This window comes from Trichoderma gamsii (genome assembly GCF_001481775.2).
Source record: "Trichoderma gamsii strain T6085 chromosome Unknown Scaffold_18.2, whole genome shotgun sequence".
Lineage (NCBI taxonomy): Eukaryota > Fungi > Ascomycota > Sordariomycetes > Hypocreales > Hypocreaceae > Trichoderma > Trichoderma gamsii.
The window spans coordinates 635,124-651,887 of record NW_020171355.1 but is presented as its reverse complement, the minus strand read 5'-3'; the positions used below and the strand labels follow the sequence as shown (position 1 = coordinate 651,887).

Sequence of the window (16,764 nt, the reverse complement as noted above, 5' to 3'; positions counted from 1 at the left end):
TCGCCTTGCTATACTACTAGTAGCCTGTGGCCAGCTAGCACCAAAGCGGTAGCACCAAGTACCGCTCGTAGTAGCTTTCAGGCAATACAAGCAGCACTTGTCCCAGGCCTCTTCTATTTATTGTTTCGATATACATCGTCTACTTCTTCGCCATTATTCCTTGTTTTATCATTGTGTTTCCTTTTATCTGTTTCTTGTTCCAAAATCTCCTTGCTTGTAGAGATGCGCACCTTGCAACCAGTTACAGGAATAGGCAACGAGCGACAGGGCACAGCTGCGCACGTCCCTCCCTCCCTCCAAGCAAGTGCCGTTCTGGTACGTCCCTCTCGCACATCGTACCTGTATCAGACTGGAGTCCTGCTGTAAGAGATCTGCTCGCCATCGTGCACACACACTCGCTCACACTCACCTGCAACGAGCCACTTTTTTTTAATTGAATCCTCAAATATAAAAAAGAAGAGGGTGGTGACCAGGGCATGCAGACAACTGAGCCGCTTGTATGTATGTACTTTGTATCTCCTCGCTGGCCGTCAGTGTCGTCCAAGACATTTGACTGGCCGTCTCTCTCTTGTCTCCTCTTGTCTCCTCTTGTCTCCTCCTCTTGTCTCTGCTACTGCTGCTACTGCTAGTCCGGCGGGCGGCCGGTGGGCCAGCAAGAACCAGCGAGAGCCACAGAGGACCACAGGAAAAGGAGGGGGTGGAACCGTCTAGTTGGATGTTGGTGCTAACGGCAGAGCAGTGCTACGCTGCTTTCGGCCTAGCCAGGCGGTGCTAAGGCTGCTAAGGCTGCTAAGGCTGCGGCTTGCGAGCCTTGGATGCGAGTTGATGCTGCCGCGCTGCTACTGCTGCTGCTACTGCTGCTACTGCTGCTGCTACTGCTGCTCTAGCACTCTCTCACAACGCTGCTGCTGCTACTGCGGCACTACCAGCACAGTTGGTGGCTGGCTGGCTGGCTGGCTGGCTGGCTTGGCAAGGCATGGCGCGCTGTTTTTTTGCTTCCGGCTTCGAAAGCCATAGCCGCAAGTGATTCGCCGCGTCCGGGTCTCCGAGGCCGTGTCAAATCTCGATGTCAATGGAGCTCGAGCGAACGAAGGGAGGGAGGGAGAGGAGGGAGAATAGAAGCAGAAGAAGACTAGAGAAGGGGAAAGGACGGAATCTTTGCTTTTTCTTGTTTCTTTTTTTTTTTTCGTCTTTGCTTTTTTTTTTTTTTACAATAATACTGGTAGTTAGGACCAACGCAAGCGGCCGACTCAGCCGTGCGTCTTGTCTAAATCGATAAGAGGTGTGTAGACCAACAACACAGACTTGACGGGTTAGACACGTAGAACCATACAGTAGACAGACATGCAGATAGAGCAGACATGGCATATGCCCAATTGCTTCCTGGTTACAGCAAACGAGGCTAAAGCTGCCCTTGTTTTCGTTTCTTCGCTCACCAAGCTCCGCAGATCGATGTGAAACACGCCCACTCCGATCTCGACTTGCACACACTGGGTAAGTAGCCCCGGCATAAACCGTCCGCTTCCACGGAGTTAATCCACTCTCTCTCTCTTCAACTCTTGCATGAATTCCATTGCTTTCCATCATATCCATTTTCCTTTACAGTCCTCGCTTCAACCTTTCCGACCCTTTACCTGCCGCTAATAGCGCTGTACCCTTGCTCCAGTACAAACCGTGGTGGAGCGGCCCTAAAAAAAAAAGGTGAGGCACCGAACTTGCTGCTTCCCGCAACCAGCCGGTTCCGCGGAGGGGGCTTGCGGCCGTTTCTAAGAGAGAGCAGTTCAGAGGGGAAATCCGCTCATTTGCAGGCTATTGGGGTTGATGGCAGTGGTGAACTGGCGGTGATGAAGGAGCTGGGATGGCGGAGAAAGGGAAATTGGCATGGCATCGCTTGCATATGATATGATATGCCTGGGGATGGCTTGCATAAGGGAAAACATGGCTTGCAGGCTAGTATGGGGTGCATATCGTGGTATGATGCGGCTGTTGATCTACACGGCTACATAACGTAGGTTTCCTGTACCGCATGAACTGGCATTTGAATTCCATTTCTCTTTTGACGACTTAATGTTGCGTAAGTTACCGATAGGACTTACATGTACAGTAGTAATCGTGTAAGTGATGATGAATTCCATCGCCTCCCATTGGCTCCTCTGACTCCTCTGGACCCTCCAGACCCTCCAAGCCCTATGGGGTTGTCACATCTTCGACCTTCTCGCCTCGCCCATCTGATAGCGCTGCCTGACAGGCAAACCTAAAGGAAATAAGAGAAAAAAAAGAGAGGGTTCCGAACGGCTTCCGAGGATACTTGATACGTAAGCACTTCAAGCCCTCTCGAGTATGCGGCTTATTGGCTCCGTATCACACCTTGGGCTTTAGTGTCAACGACAACCCGATTTTCTTTTCAACAGATGGAGACAGTCGGGTCGGATAGATTAAACAAAAAAAAAGAGAGTGAGAGAGACAGACAAGTAAAAAGGCACAAAAGTGATACGTTCCTTATTCTACCGCACTGATGGGCAGGTTTATGCTTTTCTTGCCCTTGAAGCCACCACTACTCAAAATGGAGACCCTGACAATGGAGTTCCCCCCCATGTTTTTTTTTTGCTCGTGCTGCCAAGACTGTATGTGTAGTTTTTTTTTTTTACAGGGCTTTCTTCAAGGTTTGTGACGATGGCCAGGAACGTGCATGGCATTGCTGCCAAAGTTCAAGTCCCCTGGTAGAAATGTGCCAGGGTTTTATTGATACCAGGAATCTGGAAATAGCGGCAAGTTTCTATTCTAAGGCAGCCCGGGGGTGTGCCTTGATTACTTAATTGATTACTTAAGTGCAGCGTTCGTTCTACAGGCCAGAGGAAGCAGATTGAAATCTAAATTAATTAAATTAATCTATTGCTGCACGAGAGCCGCAGGGGGGGGGACCCTCGCTGATGCGACGTTGGTTTTGTAGGTACTCCTGTACTTTTGGCTGTGTCGCAAAAATGCTGCAGAGAGATGCAGAAAAAAGACGGCATGCAAGATGGCGGGGACGTACCAGGTACCTGCGCATTCGCGGGCGCCGCACGCAAACAGGCCCGTACTTCGTATTGCCAGGGCTGTCAAATCGTACAGGGCAGGGCAAGCGCGTTTATGATGAATGATCTTGGATTTGATGCCCCTCTTCGACCCCTCTTTTCTTCTCTATTTTGCTTCTTCAACCCTGTCCCTGTCTGTCGGCCTCTAGATAGGATGCCTTTTCAAGAGATCTCGCCGGTGTCATTGTCGTTTGGATCCTCCGCCGTCGTCATTGTGGGCTAAATCAACCTGCGCCCAGCTTGGCAAAGGGGAGACTCAGAGGCCGAGACGCCGTTGCGTGGGATTTTTTTTCTTCTCTCGTTTTTTGACAAATCGCTTGCACAGCGCCGGCAGTCTTCGTCTGCAACGAGAGCGACATTCCTCAAGTTTGGCGATCCGGCGCCCAAGTTCCCCGCCGCCGCCGGCCTTTCGCCACCATGCTCCAACCTCCAACCGCCGCTCCTCTCGATGAGCCCCATGGCGCTAGCTGTTGGAATAGGGCTGGAATAAGCCTCTAGCGCGAACAGGTACACGGAACTGCTGGAGCACCTGCATCTCTGCGCGTTGGAGAGGAGGCGCGCGACGGAACCCGCTTTGCTGTGGTGCAATCGGAGGTCCGTCGATCGGGGCACGGCTTGCTTCGCCCCAGCGGTTATCGTCATGATAGCACAAGTCTCGAGTCTCATGACGAGCGCCTCTTCTCATCTTGTCGACATGCCGCAATATGTCCGCGATTCATCTCTGTTCCAATTCAACTCGCTTCTGCCGCACTTGTCCAGAGATTGTGCCACCCTCCTCTTGCGTGTGGGTGGAAACAAGCAGTCCGGCTGTCTCATTAGAATTTCAGGCACGTCCAAAGCTTGATCCCCCCCTCCCTTGCTCGTTGTCTGTCTAACGTGCCCGTGCCTGGGTGCAAAGTCAGTTTTGCCTGTGTGCCTTTGCATGCTCAGCCACTCCAACACCACAGCAGGAGGGAGCAAAATAGAGTCGAAAGTTACATTTACCCCAAGACCCTGCTGCGCGTGTCATTTGACTTTGAAGCAGCGCTCCCGTACCTGCATCAAGGGTGCGTATCAATGTGCGTATCAATCGCCGGTCAACAAGCCGAGACAAGAGCCCCAGGGTGCCATCTCACTTATCGCAAGTCGCTTGCATTTGCACTCTGCATCACATGCTGCTCTTGGCCGCGTGGCTAAGTATGATGCTGCTCGCTTAGCCCTCCCTTGCATTGCATCTACGCAGGTACTGCTGTAATCGCGCAGAAACCCACCCGTGGGCTCCGTTCTGAAGAGGGGATCCAGAATGTGGCCTGCAGGGCGGGCGCCGCACCGCAAAGGCCTTCAGCCGGCCAGCGGCACTTGGGACCGATTTTGACAAAAGGCAAAAAAGCAGCAGCCCCTCCATCATCCATCACTCAAACCCATACCATTCCATCACAGCACAGCTCGATTTCGGGGGTGGTGGAGCGCCCAGATCGCTCGCCGCGCTAGCGCAAAAGGCGGATCGCCAGGGTTTGGCGCTCTTTGCTTGCTGCAAGGTCCATTGGCTTGATTCGGGGGCGTGCGCGATGGCGATGGAGATGGCGATGGAGATGGCGCTGGCGAAGAGAGAGGGAGATGGAGGGTGTGCAGGAGGCAAGACTCGGCTGGGAGCATTCCCTATGCATCGCCATCAGCTCTACGAGCCCGTCCACGGCCAGGTACCCCGACGTACACGCAGTTAAGCATGCGGCGCGTTTTGATTGCCGTCTCTATCGCGGCTGACTCGGCGCAACATTGTCTGCAAGCGGTGGCTTGGAGGACGAAAAGCCCCAGAAACGCCCCTGCTGCTGACGCACGGGCCAGCAGCCAATCGGAGAGTCTGCATGAGGCCAAAGCGACCAATCAGAATTCAAGCCTCTGGACTCCTGAGGCACCCACCGCCTTAGCTAAGATGGCGTTTTCAACTCCGTAGCAGCCTCTCTGCCACCATCTCGCCCTCCTCACTTCCTGACGGCTCGTTATCCTACACATCACTTTTTTCCGTTGACGGTACGCTATACGGTCCGCCATACGGTACGCTATACGGGGTACCATTTGCGGCTAATTCCTTCTTTTGCTAGTTGTCTCTTTTCGCTGTCCTTCGCTCCCCTGTTCCATCGGCGCCCTCCGGTTTCATGTTGTCTTCAGCTGCTCCTTTGAGCCAGCCAGTACCGCAACTCAATTCTGGTTCGGAGCTCGAGCCGTATCGCTCGCTGCCTGCCCCTCATGTTCGTCCCCTGCGAGCAGCTACGTCAGAATCGAATCTGGAGCTGAGCTGATTGCTTGGTAAGTGAGGGGACTTGACACTCATTTTGCTCTTAATATCTTCCAATGATCTTGTCGCATCGCCTCTCCAGATCAACTAGCTCCCAGATCGTTTTCTCATCTAATATCATAGGCATCATATCAGCATCACATCACACACGCTACGCTACCACCACTCATCCTCACACCTCTCTCGCCATGAATTACAAATCATCCACCAGCAAGGTGTCGAATTTGACAGAAGCCATGGTGATAGTCATTGATAGTCATCAAACGAAATTAGTCCCCTCTCTAAAAGTTGGGCGACACATGCAGTGCAATCTCTCAACAAGGAAAGAAACGAGACAAGAGTCTGTCCGTCGAGCAAACACCATGGCGGCTTGGACGGCCGTCTGGCTGGTGAGAATGGCCGCGGGTGCCAGAAGCTGCAAGCGACGACATGCTGCCACCCCTCACACACTCAAGACACCCCTCCCTCCAGGGCCCCAGAATAAATCGAGTGCCCCTTGGTCAATTCCCCCTCCCAGCCGAAAGCCCCGATGCCAAGCGACGAATGGGAGCCCTGCGCTGCTGCTAATCGAACCACTCTAAGTAGGCGTAGCGGTGATGACTTAAGCATGTTAGCACGTTGTCTCGATGCTTTCCCCTCCCCTCCATCTTGCAGTGCTGACGTTACAGATCATATTCTGCCATATATCGATCTTACCAACGACAGCGTTCCTTAATGGGCCATTACCTCCGTCACAGAGAGGGGACTCTTCGGGAATTACTGCCATCAGCCCTCTCATCTCTCCTCTCCTCTCGCCGCCATCTGCTGTCTCCTCCTGCCGCCATCCAAGTCTGACTCAACCGCCGAGGTCTTGTCATACACTACAACACTAGCTGCCGTAGTTTTCCTCGGGCTCTCCAAGCGAGGTGCTGGGGTTTTTTCTGATGTGTCTGATATGTCTGATGTATCTGATGTATATATTTTTTTGAATGAATGCTGCTTTGAGCAAGCTGCGTCTTGGCTGAGAGACCGTCTCTCGGAAGGTGTGGTTGGCGCATCCAACTTCTAGTGCTATCACTGCTGTTACTACTGCCTGCTACTGCCTGCTACTGCTACCACCACTAATACTAGCAGTAGAAATCGCTGCAAGTGCTTCAGGCTTGATTTTTGATTGGTCCTGGTACGCCGTTTGAAACCAACTCCTTCGCCTGGAAAATGGGCTGTTCAATAGCTGCCAAGCTGCAAAACCAGCTGCAAAACCAGCTGCCATGCTAACCGCTTGTGTCCAAAATCCTCAAGTCAGCTGTGCCGTGCCTAACCAACAGTTTTTACGAACCACACTTCATATTTTTTTTACCAAAAGATAACAGAAACTGAGAAACTCGATTTCTGATATACCAACAAAAAAAAATGTCGTCACGTATGTGATTGTTCTGCAGCTTTGCATTAGCAGTTTGCTAGAATAGGTATTACACATATTTTCCCATTTATTACCGCACCGGCAAAGTAGTATTGCTACCACCTAGAAGCTCCGTTTAAAGTTGCGCGCGCTCCTCACAAACACTCACGCGCACATATACAGATCCTGCGCATGTAACAGCAGCAGCAGCAGCAGTAAACAACAGCCGACTGCGATAGATAATACATGGATAAATGCGGTATTTGCTCGAGAACCACCTTTTCAAGGCCGGGATCCCCCCCCCCCCCATTCTGCTCAGCCGTTGAGCCTTGCACCAGTTGCCGCGGTGGAGACAAAGGCCTCCATAATTCCAAACCAAAACATCCTTGCCCTTTTTTGCCCCATCCCTCATCGTCGTATCATGTTATCCAGATCAACCATGGATGGGAGGAACCTCTTTTTTTTCCTAAGCAATAGCCTATCAGCGGCTCATCTCCACAAGGTTTTTTGCTTTTTGCCTTTTCACCCCACTCATGCAGGCCGCACGCTATCTGCAAGCAACCATGTTGTGCGGTTCCTTGTCCTTGACGACATGTGGTTTTCTTCGGTCCAGGGATCTCTCTCTCTCTCTCTTTGCCCATCTATTCAGAAAAAAAATCTCGTGTATACCCCTGGTAATCTTCGATGTTTTCCCTCTTTTCGGTGCGTCAAGAGCAAATCCCGCATGGAAATATACATGGGCACCCTTTCAAATCGCTCAATACAACCCTCAGGCTCAGGCTCAGGCTCCCATATATAGCCAGGGCTGGTCACTTGACTTGTACACAGGTCCGGGAACTTGCATAGGCACAGGAACCGTCCCCGCAAACATGGACATGTCGTCGTCGGCGCTAGCAGTCAGAGTTGTCTTGTCAACTGGCTGTGACTCAGGTACCGGGATGATCACTCCGCACTCCCAGTTGCGACAGGTGAGTTTGAAGCCTCCGGTGGACTTGTCTTTGGACATGCGGCCCCTAGATGGAAATCAACCCCTTCAAGCGGCCGTCAAGTAACGACGGCGGCAGCGGGGATACAGTCAGCCTCTAAAAAAATATCCATTTCATCATTTCGAACCGGCTTTAAAGTCAGGACAGAGCAAGTCGCAAACCGTTCAAAACGGGGGGCGTGTGTGTGTGTGGACGGATGGATTGATGGTGGGTGGGAAAAGATTTCTTAGACTCAACTCACCAGGCGCTCTCTGAAAGATTAGCACTGCCCACATAAGCCCAGCCTGGAGCCTGCCGTACCGCTTGCGCTTGGCCACTATCTCCGGCCCGGCGACGCACGAATATCATCTTGCTGTGCATGAGCACTTGGTCACGGGATATCACATCTCGCACGAGCTCTCTGGGGAAATTGGGCGACCGCCACCACTTTGCCTGCACGCATATCGTGCCTCCCGCCTATACATGTACGTGTCATTTTTTTGGGTTGTAGCCATTGGTGATTGGTGAAAAAAAGGGAGAGATGTGATTGGACATGACATCGGGATTGGTTGGCCGAGCCGTGTAAATGACTCGGGGGTCACAACTCACATTGCGCCCACCTCTGCTTTGCGACACTGTACGGTCGGTAGGGAAGTAGATGCGGAATCGTTCTCGCAGGAGCTGCTCCGGAGATGTCGTCGTCGTCGTCGTCGTCGTCGTAGTCGGCTTTTTGGCAGACCTGGAGCTAGTGGTGGCCGGTTTCTGGTACTCGTTTGTGCCGTCATCACCTAAAAAAACGGTGGTAACAAAGTGAGTGAGTGAACCGATGAGTGAGCCGTTTTCCCCACTCCAGAGGGGAGTAAGCAGGCAAAAGAGAGATTGAAACAAGGAAAAAAACGTTGGTTTTTAGTTACCTCGACAGGCGTTGTAGATGGCCCGTACCATCTGCTGGTTCAATGCTCCCAACGACGCACACTAGAAAACGAGTCGTTAGCTCTCAGTTCCAGCGTCGATCAACAAGCAGCGGGCAACGTGCCACAAGGTCGACATCGACAGGGTCGGGAGAAGCTAGGCCGAGGTCAGCTACGCTAGCTGCGAGGCCGACGTATCCTAAGCAGCAATTGAGTGTCAGCGATGAGATGAGCGTCTCTATCTCCCCGGGTTCGGGTTGCAGGCATAGCCTCGCTCGAACTCGGGCCAGTTCTGAATTGGAATGGAGATTATGACATGCCTGTACGCTCTGAGTTCTTTGCCGAATGACTCCCGGGTCTAAAAGATGAGAAGCAATCGACTCAGTCAGTTTTCAGTCTATTTTCCAAAGGCGGAGAGGGGTCCAGTTCGACAGCTATTGCCCAAAAGAGAAAGACGTAGCGGAGCGAACATACATTGTATGAACAAAGGCGATATCCGCCGTCCTGGAGAAATCGTAGTTTGCCAGACTGGCCACCATTTTCTCGCCTACGCCCGTTGCCTGCAAGAAATAGACTAGTTCCGTGTAGAACCTGGTCGGCGCATGGTTACGGGCGGCGCTGGCATGGGTTGAGGCGGGATGGTCCAGCCTTGGGAGATCGATTAGAAATACCATCTAAAAGTAGCAATAAACGTGTTAGAGATACGGAGATTGCAACCCCTTGCTATTCATTCTTGTTCAGTTCGTGGGGGGAAGGGAAATAATACAGGCGCAGAAAAAGGCCCAAAGGGGAATGATGTTGAAAGAAACCGAAAAGTGTAAATCGCCATCCCCCTGTCTTCTTAGACACGGGCAGGGGAAAATCAAAAGATAGTCGTGCTACTCACATTCTCCATGACCCCTGTCTCTCCCCAGTCGTAGGGCATGAGGTTGCCCGTTGGAATGACGACGCGGAGACGGCTCGGATACTTGAGCAGCTGCAGCTTGGAGTGCATGGCGCCGACACCGTGCATAGGAGGGAAGCAGAACTTGATGTTGGCGGGGACGTTGCCTTGCATGAGGGTTTTCTGTTTTGGGGAAAAGATTTGTCAATTATTTCTCTTTTGCTCTGTGTGCAGTAGCTCTGTGTGTAGTACATCTCTAGACTGAAGAGATGACACAGAGATTGAGAAGATACGGGGAAACGGTATGAATTTCAGTACCTGAGCTTCATCCCTCGCAAACGCCATGAGCAAAATCTTGGTCCTCCTGTAATCCAGCTTTGAAAGCATCCACTCCTCGTCCCATTGGAAAGATGAGAGCACGGCGAGCTCGAGCTTGTCCTTTTGAAAGACCTCTTCGATGGTGATTTCGTCGCCCCGTCGAGCAGTGCCGCGGGCCCAGGTTCGTTTGACGGTGGGATTTGGGTATGGTACGTTGCTACTGTTGCTGCTGCTATGTCCAGCTTTAGTAGTTGCGGCTGTAGATGATGCTGATGCCGATGCCCCAAGTGTCTTGATATTGCCTCCGGCGGGAGCTCTTGTAGCCTGTTTCTTCGGAGGAGGCACCTCTACGACGTCGTCGTCATCGTCGGTAGCAGGTCGCTGGCGCTTTGCAAGGCGGTTCAAGCGCTCCTGTTCCATGGCTCTTCGGTCGAGCATAACAGAACCAAACTGGGACTGGGACTGCTGCTGCGACGAAGGCTGTGACCGCTGGGATCGCATCGGTGTCGGTGTCGTTTGCTGCGTCGGCTGTGTCGTCTGCTGTGTTTGATCCTCAGAGCTTGCGCTTGCGGTGGAGGATCCGTCGTCATCGATGTCGTCGTCGGAAATATCAATCGCTTGTTGCATGAGGGATGCGTGATTCTGCAAAGCTAGGGCGAGGGCGAGGTTGAGAGCTTCCTCTTCGGCCTCGTCGTGTTCAATGATGCCTTCGATGATGTCGCGGACGGCGGGGTCGTCTGGTCCGGGTATGGCCAGAAACTGTTGCAATCAAGTGGCTCTCGAGACAATAAACAGGGAGGATTGCAGTTTTTGAAGTTGTGACGTGTAGTTGATCGATTATGTGGCGGAATGGTTGGTCAGAAAGTTGGGGGCCGCAATGCGTGAATCGGGCCATTGAACGTGACGTTTCGTGAATCGGCTCGGCGCGCTGTCACGTGGGCGCAGAGGTGAATCCCGCCGTGGCAGAATGCAGCATTAAAATCGTCAGTCGAAGCATTTTTCGATTTATTGGTCAGTGTTTCAGTTGCTTCTGTGTCTGTCAATGACGCATGGATTAGTTGTGTGGCTTTTTGCGAAGAATGGACGCTGCGATGCGGACGGAGGCTGCGGTCTTTATGTTTGACTTACACGGATCTATGGGCGGGCATCAGATCTATATATAGCTTGCTGTCAGCTCAGCTCGATGACGATCGGACTAGCCAAAATAAACCATGTTGGCCATTTCTATTTATAAAGTCAAAGGATTTCTAAGTCGTGGATGTCATGGAATGAAACATTAATGAAAGTGAATGTGTACTATGGCAGGTCTTTGTGCTGTTCATCCCTTGATACAGAGTTTCCGATCATGGCGGCACTAAGACGACACGCGCATCGAGCAATGACGTCCATGAAGATGAAACATGATTCTCATTTAAATGGCAGTTTTCACGCTTTTATTTACATTATTCACTTTCTCTACAACCCATGGTGGATTAATAAGTCGGAAAATTAATACTCAGCAGTGCTGGTTACAATCATGGCGTCCTCTCCTAATGATCAACCCCGTCAGCAGCACATTGTCATTGTTGGGGGTGGCGCAGCAGGCATGGTACATATGAAATAATCATGAATAATCATGAATCTCCCCTCATCTTCTCTTCTCTCCGATCTAACGCTTAATCCAAACAGTCCTGTGCTGCGACGTTGGCAAATCACCCCGAGAAATTCAAAGTCACGCTCCTCGAAAAGAACAGCGTCGTAGGAGGCCAAGCGACGTCCATCCCGCTCGACGAGGGCAAATTCGGCGCATCATGGATGAATAACGGCGTTCAGGGAGGATCTCAGGTACTCTCCCCTTCTCTTTCTCTATACACACACACATACATATCATGTGTCATGAAACTCACCATTGCCAGATCTTCAAACACACCTTCAACTTCTTCAACGCCCACTCCTCCCCCGCCCGTCCCCTCAACCTCCAAGTCTCCTTCGGCAAAGGCCCCTCCGGCTTCTGGACAAACTGCTTCCCCAGCAAGCTCGTCGCCGCGCACGCCTCCGACATCAAACGCTTCGGCCTCTTCCTCAAGGTCATCAAATGGACCATGCCCGTCTTCGGCCTGTTCCCCATCTCCGTCATGCTGCGCCTCTTCTTTTTCAGCAAGGATTTTGGCGACAAGATGGTGTACCCGCTCATTGCGTTGTTTCTCGGCACGGGCAACCAGACGGCGAATGTGCCCGCGGCGATTGTTGAGAGGCTGTTTAACGATCCGAATATGAAGCTGTGGGACTATGACAAGGAGACGTTGTTGCCGAATCAGCCGACCATGTACTCTTTTGACTGCCTACACGACTTTTATGGCAAATGGAAGGATAGTCTTGTTGCAAAGGGCGTTGATATCAGGACAGACACCGAGGTTCATCGCGTGCTCTCCCGGTCCAGCCAAGGCGTCGACTTGGCCATCAAGAACAACAACGCCGACGACATCACAAACGAACACTTTGACCACCTCGTCATGTGTGTCCTCGCAGATGACGCCCTCAAGATTCTCGCGGACACAGCAACCGGCCGCGAGAAGCGTGTCCTCGGCAGCGCAGCCTTTTACGACGACCTCACCGTTACGCACTCCGACTCAGCCTACTTCAACCGGCAATACGAAACAAGCTTCAAATCCGAGCTCTGCGCAGAGCCAAAGTCCGAAGAGCAGTGCCACCAGATTGCCACCGCCAAGGGGGAATCAGTCTCTTCATCGTCGTCGTCGTCGCCTTCAGACAGTTCCGAGCAGTTCAACCCCATGTACTACACTTACACGTATCAGCATGACCCGCGATTGATAGAAATGTCTTTCAACTGCAGCAACTACCAGCACCAGTTCAAGAAAGAAGCTTCTTCTGAGTCTGAAGCGCAACCCGAGCCGGTCTACCAGACAATCTTCCTCGACAAGCGGAAGAGCGACCTCTGGACGGTCGACGGCATTGACGAGAACAAAATCATCAAGCGGAACTGGTGGCATCAGCTGGGCCACCGTTGGCAGCATTACTTGCAAGTCGTGCCGTGCATGATGTTTCTGCAAGGACGTAACAATACATTTTTCGCTGGATCGTGGACACTGGTGGTATGTTGTCTATTCCCCTTGTCCATTTTTCTTCCAAACTACCCCTTTCTTCACACACTTCACAGAAACAAAACGACTCTTTAGTCTACTCAATACTCACCCCTAAACAGAACATGCACGAAGTCGCCTGCATCAGCGGCATCGCAGCCGCCTATCGCCTCGGCGCAGACTACACCAAATTCGATGACTTTGCCCAAGACTTCTTTGCAAAGTACCTACTGCTTTCTCACGGTAAATTCTTTTCGCGAGAGGAAAAGAAAAGGAAGAAAGGGAAAACAGTTTAAAATTGAAAAGAAACAGAGGGAAAAGAGAGAGGTCGCTATAATCGCTAGTAAATAAAATCACCGCTCATGGATACCCTTCTTTAGACAACAAAAAAAAAGAAGTAGTGGGAAAACAGAGCTTTTCCCGGTGATGATATTAAAAGAATGACTTGTCCGCTCCAATCCCAACTCAAATCCACCGTGTCGAGCAAAATGAAAATGAGAGAATCATCCTCACTCAAATCCTGCCATGCAACATGAAAATGAAAGAACCATTCCCACTCAGACCCATCCTGCCATGCATCATGGAAATGAGAGGCCCAGAAACTCAAATAAAAAAAAAAAAAGCTGATAACGTCATGCAAAACGAAGAGCAAGTCTAAGTATACAAGCGGTCATCAATTCCGAAACGAGAGACAGGAAAGAAAAGAAATATAAAGAGAAAAGAGACGGAGACTCAAAATCAAGCAAAACAAAAGTAGCTGATACTTTCAAAAGTAAATGGCAAAACCCGCCATGTACATTTCGCGTCCCATTCCAGTGAAACCGTCCGTCAAGATAAAAGGAAAAATCCCACGTGAACCATGAGAATATAGACTCCGAAACCGGGTGAGAAAGAGTGAGGCAAGAGAATGTGAGAGAAAACTCCAGAGTCGCTGCCATGCCAAAACATTGGTCATTTGGCAGCATCAGCAAAGCCTTGATCAATCTTCCGCCCGGCATCTACCATGACTCCTCGGGTATCGCCGAAAACCATAACATACTAAGTCCCAAAGCAAATCTTTCGTCCTGATGCCAAAAAGTTACATGATTCTCTGTAACATTCCAGAGTCAAATACCACCAAGTGTCCCGTTAAAACCAATAGCTGATGTGCAGATCCGTCTCTCTGGTAGCGCCCCCAATGCCTCGTGGATGATGGATGTCTCTCTTGGCCGTTGAACAAACAAGCACCGCCAAAAACAGCGCTATGCGTTGAGTATTTGGTTGGTTGTGATGATCAAGGCTCAAGTGAGGCCATATAGCTAGCTGTCTGTAGAACATTCGCAGCTCCAGGCGGAGAAAAGAGAAAGAGGGATAAGAAAATGAAAAGCTCAATAGTAAACAAATAACAAAGAGGTAAAGGCAAAAAGAAAAAAAAGGAAATAGAAGAAAGAAAAAAAATATACACAAGTGTATGTTCAAGTGTATGTTCCCAAGGGCCTGTAACCGTTCCCATATTCCCGCTCTAGGATGATGCGAAAAAACATAGCAAAAGAAAAAAAGATGACATATTGTATCCCGCTTCCCAGTTGAGCCACAAAGCCACATTTCAAAAAAATTGAAAATGGAGCAACATTGCTGAAAGATATATGTAATGTAAAAAGAACAAGGTAAAGATGTAGCCGGAAACTAGTGGGTGAAGAGCCTGCGTTCCGTAGGCGGGCGGTCAACTGCCAAATCCAGCTTCAAGATTCGTCGAAGATCATTTTCCATGGCTTGGATGCTGCCTGCGCTTTCGTACCCAGGACCATCCGTCTGGCTGTTGGAATAGGCTGGGGCATGGCGAGGAGGCAGCGAGTTGTTGGCGACAGACGACGGAGCCGTTGGCGCAGCCGACTGGGGAGTAAAGAGAAATCGCTTGAGAGCTTCAGTCGGGTCTTGACTAGGGGCGTTGCTAACTGGAGTGGGCAGAGGGTTCCCGAAAGCAGGAGGCGGGTGGGAGGCATGGTTGCGCGCAGATTGGATCCGATCCTGGTAGGGAGTCGAGAATGGCGGGCCCAACGGCTGGCCTCCGGGGCCATCCAGCTCGTAGATTTCATTGCCGTTGTACGTCTGTCGATTATACATGCGACGATTGTGCGCAAGGTCAGACGCTGATGGCGTGAGGGGAGCATCCAAACGGCGTGGGGGAGACATGGCGCCAACCAGGGGCGGTGCGGCAACGGGCGTTCCGTCGAGTTCCTGGCGGGCCTTTTCCTCTCGATGAGCCCGGAACATGAAATCGAGCGGCGATTCTCGGTATTGAGAGGCAGAAACCGGCCTCTGTGGCGTAGGCAGCTCCGAGTCCGTAGCCGGGGGAGAGGGCTGGGAGATGAAGCCCCTTGGCTGGCGGACCGCTGGCGAGTCGCTGGCTGACTTGAGAAAGCTAGGGATTGGGAGATCCGCAGGGGCGGGCGAAGCGTGGAAAGTAGCGCCGGCAAAGGCCGTGCTGGAGATTGACTTTGGCGGAGATGTGCGAGAGGGAGACTGGTTGTGGTTGTTGCTGAGATGGTAGTTGGGCGACGAGGCGTCGTTTTTGCCCTTGGGCTTGTTGTTGCGATTGTTGCGCGGCTTGGAGCTGGACTGGTTGTTCTGGCGCTCGGCCGGCGCAGGGGACGCGGAGAAGATCTTCTTGGGAGTCTGCGGTGCCCTGTGGTGGTGGTGCTGTGATGAGGCTGCGTAGGATGCGGCATCGTTCTCTGACGCATAGGCCTTGAGGGGCGCTGGCTTGCCGCCTCGGGGGTGACGGCGACGGCCTGGCGTGGCCTTGATCGGTGATGGCTGGGCCTCCATTGGGGTTGTGGGAGGAGAGGAGAGTTGGAAGGATGGCGGGTAAGGATGCAGAAGAACTGAAGGTGGAAGATGGACCGGTGCTGGCGGCAGCTGAAGAGGAGGTCGTCGGTGCTGAGTGGTCTGAGGAGCGACAATCACGTGTGTCTTAGGCGATTTCCGAATGCGGCGGCTGAAAGGCGGCCGGTGAGAGGGGACAAGCGAGCCTTATAAGTTCAGGAACTGGGACAGCGCTGGGCACCGGCTGGGCATCTCGGTTGGTCGGATGGACCGCAGTGGAATTAGCTGGAGGCAACAAAGACGGGCGCTGGAGCGTTCAGCTGCTGCAAGGTTGAGGGTTGAGAATCGCAGATGATGCCTGACCTGGCCGGGCCCCGCATGCATTTGCAGCCAGCTGAAAAAACAGCAGACAGGACGGGCGGATACGGGTAGCTGCAGGTAGCGCGACTGCAGCTCGTGGTTGGAATAGCGGCGTCAGAGTGGTACTGCTACCGGTAAGTACTTGCTGCTAGCCGCTGGGTGTTGTTTCGCCATGCGCAGGGAGAGTCGCTGGACGAGAAAGACGTCTTACCTTGATCTTGGGGGCTGAGGGCAATATGAATACACGTATATTTATTCTTGGATATAGAAACAAAGTGTAAGTTTAAATAGTCCTCCTGCTCTGAATAAATACTGCTGCCAAAGCATAATATTGGCTTTGTTTTGCGTCAAACTGCATCGCCGTGCTCAAAGCAAACAATCGCCTCGTTCCACCGGCAACCAACAGAGGCGCTCTGCTTTGGGCTTTCAGCCTGTCGTCATCGGGCCGGAGCAATCGGGCGGAGAAAGCGCTGCCTAAGCCCAATTTGTGCCCGCAAGGTACCTGAGATGGTGCGATTAGCCCAGGGCCGCTGCCAGCGGTACATGCGCGCAACCTCTGGAGCCGCGCTCAGCAGTAACTGCCGCCAAATTCACAGCCCGGAGATACAGCGTAGGCCCCGCTGCTCACAATCGTGCCCCTCGCTACGGCCGATTGCGATTACAGTTGCAGTTACATGCTCCAGCTTCGATACAGCGCCTTGTGCTTTGCCTCTGA

The 16,764-nt window shown here is 52.0% G+C and overlaps 4 protein-coding genes across 4 annotated transcripts; 2 read left to right on the top strand and 2 right to left on the bottom strand.

Moving 5' to 3' along the window:
- Positions 1-222: 222 nt before the first annotated feature.
- TGAM01_v205807 (hypothetical protein) lies at positions 223-887 on the top strand (the record flags this gene model as incomplete). The annotated part of the gene is made up of 2 exons (XM_024549723.1): positions 223-315; positions 762-887. 2 exons carry the CDS (start codon positions 223-225, stop codon positions 885-887), a joined length of 219 nt encoding a protein of 72 aa, XP_024405581.1.
- Positions 888-7,508: 6,621 nt separating this feature from the next.
- Positions 7,509-10,431, bottom strand: TGAM01_v205806 (hypothetical protein; the record flags this gene model as incomplete). Its single annotated transcript, XM_024549722.1, has 7 exons — positions 7,509-7,740; positions 7,955-8,169; positions 8,302-8,480; positions 8,607-8,667; positions 9,078-9,107; positions 9,490-9,669; positions 9,805-10,431. 7 exons carry the CDS (start codon positions 10,429-10,431, stop codon positions 7,509-7,511), a joined length of 1,524 nt encoding a protein of 507 aa, XP_024405580.1.
- Positions 10,432-11,320: 889 nt separating this feature from the next.
- On the top strand, positions 11,321-13,180 carry TGAM01_v205805 (hypothetical protein; the record flags this gene model as incomplete). The annotated part of the gene is made up of 4 exons (XM_018800911.2): positions 11,321-11,392; positions 11,473-11,628; positions 11,700-12,896; positions 13,007-13,180. 4 exons carry the CDS (start codon positions 11,321-11,323, stop codon positions 13,178-13,180), a joined length of 1,599 nt encoding a protein of 532 aa, XP_018665743.2.
- Positions 13,181-14,549: 1,369 nt separating this feature from the next.
- On the bottom strand, positions 14,550-15,692 carry TGAM01_v205804 (hypothetical protein; the record flags this gene model as incomplete). Its single annotated transcript, XM_018800912.2, has 1 exon — positions 14,550-15,692. The coding sequence occupies one exon, from the start codon at positions 15,690-15,692 to the stop codon at positions 14,550-14,552; it is 1,143 nt and encodes a 380-aa protein (XP_018665744.2).
- Between the last annotated feature and the right edge of the window lie 1,072 nt (positions 15,693-16,764).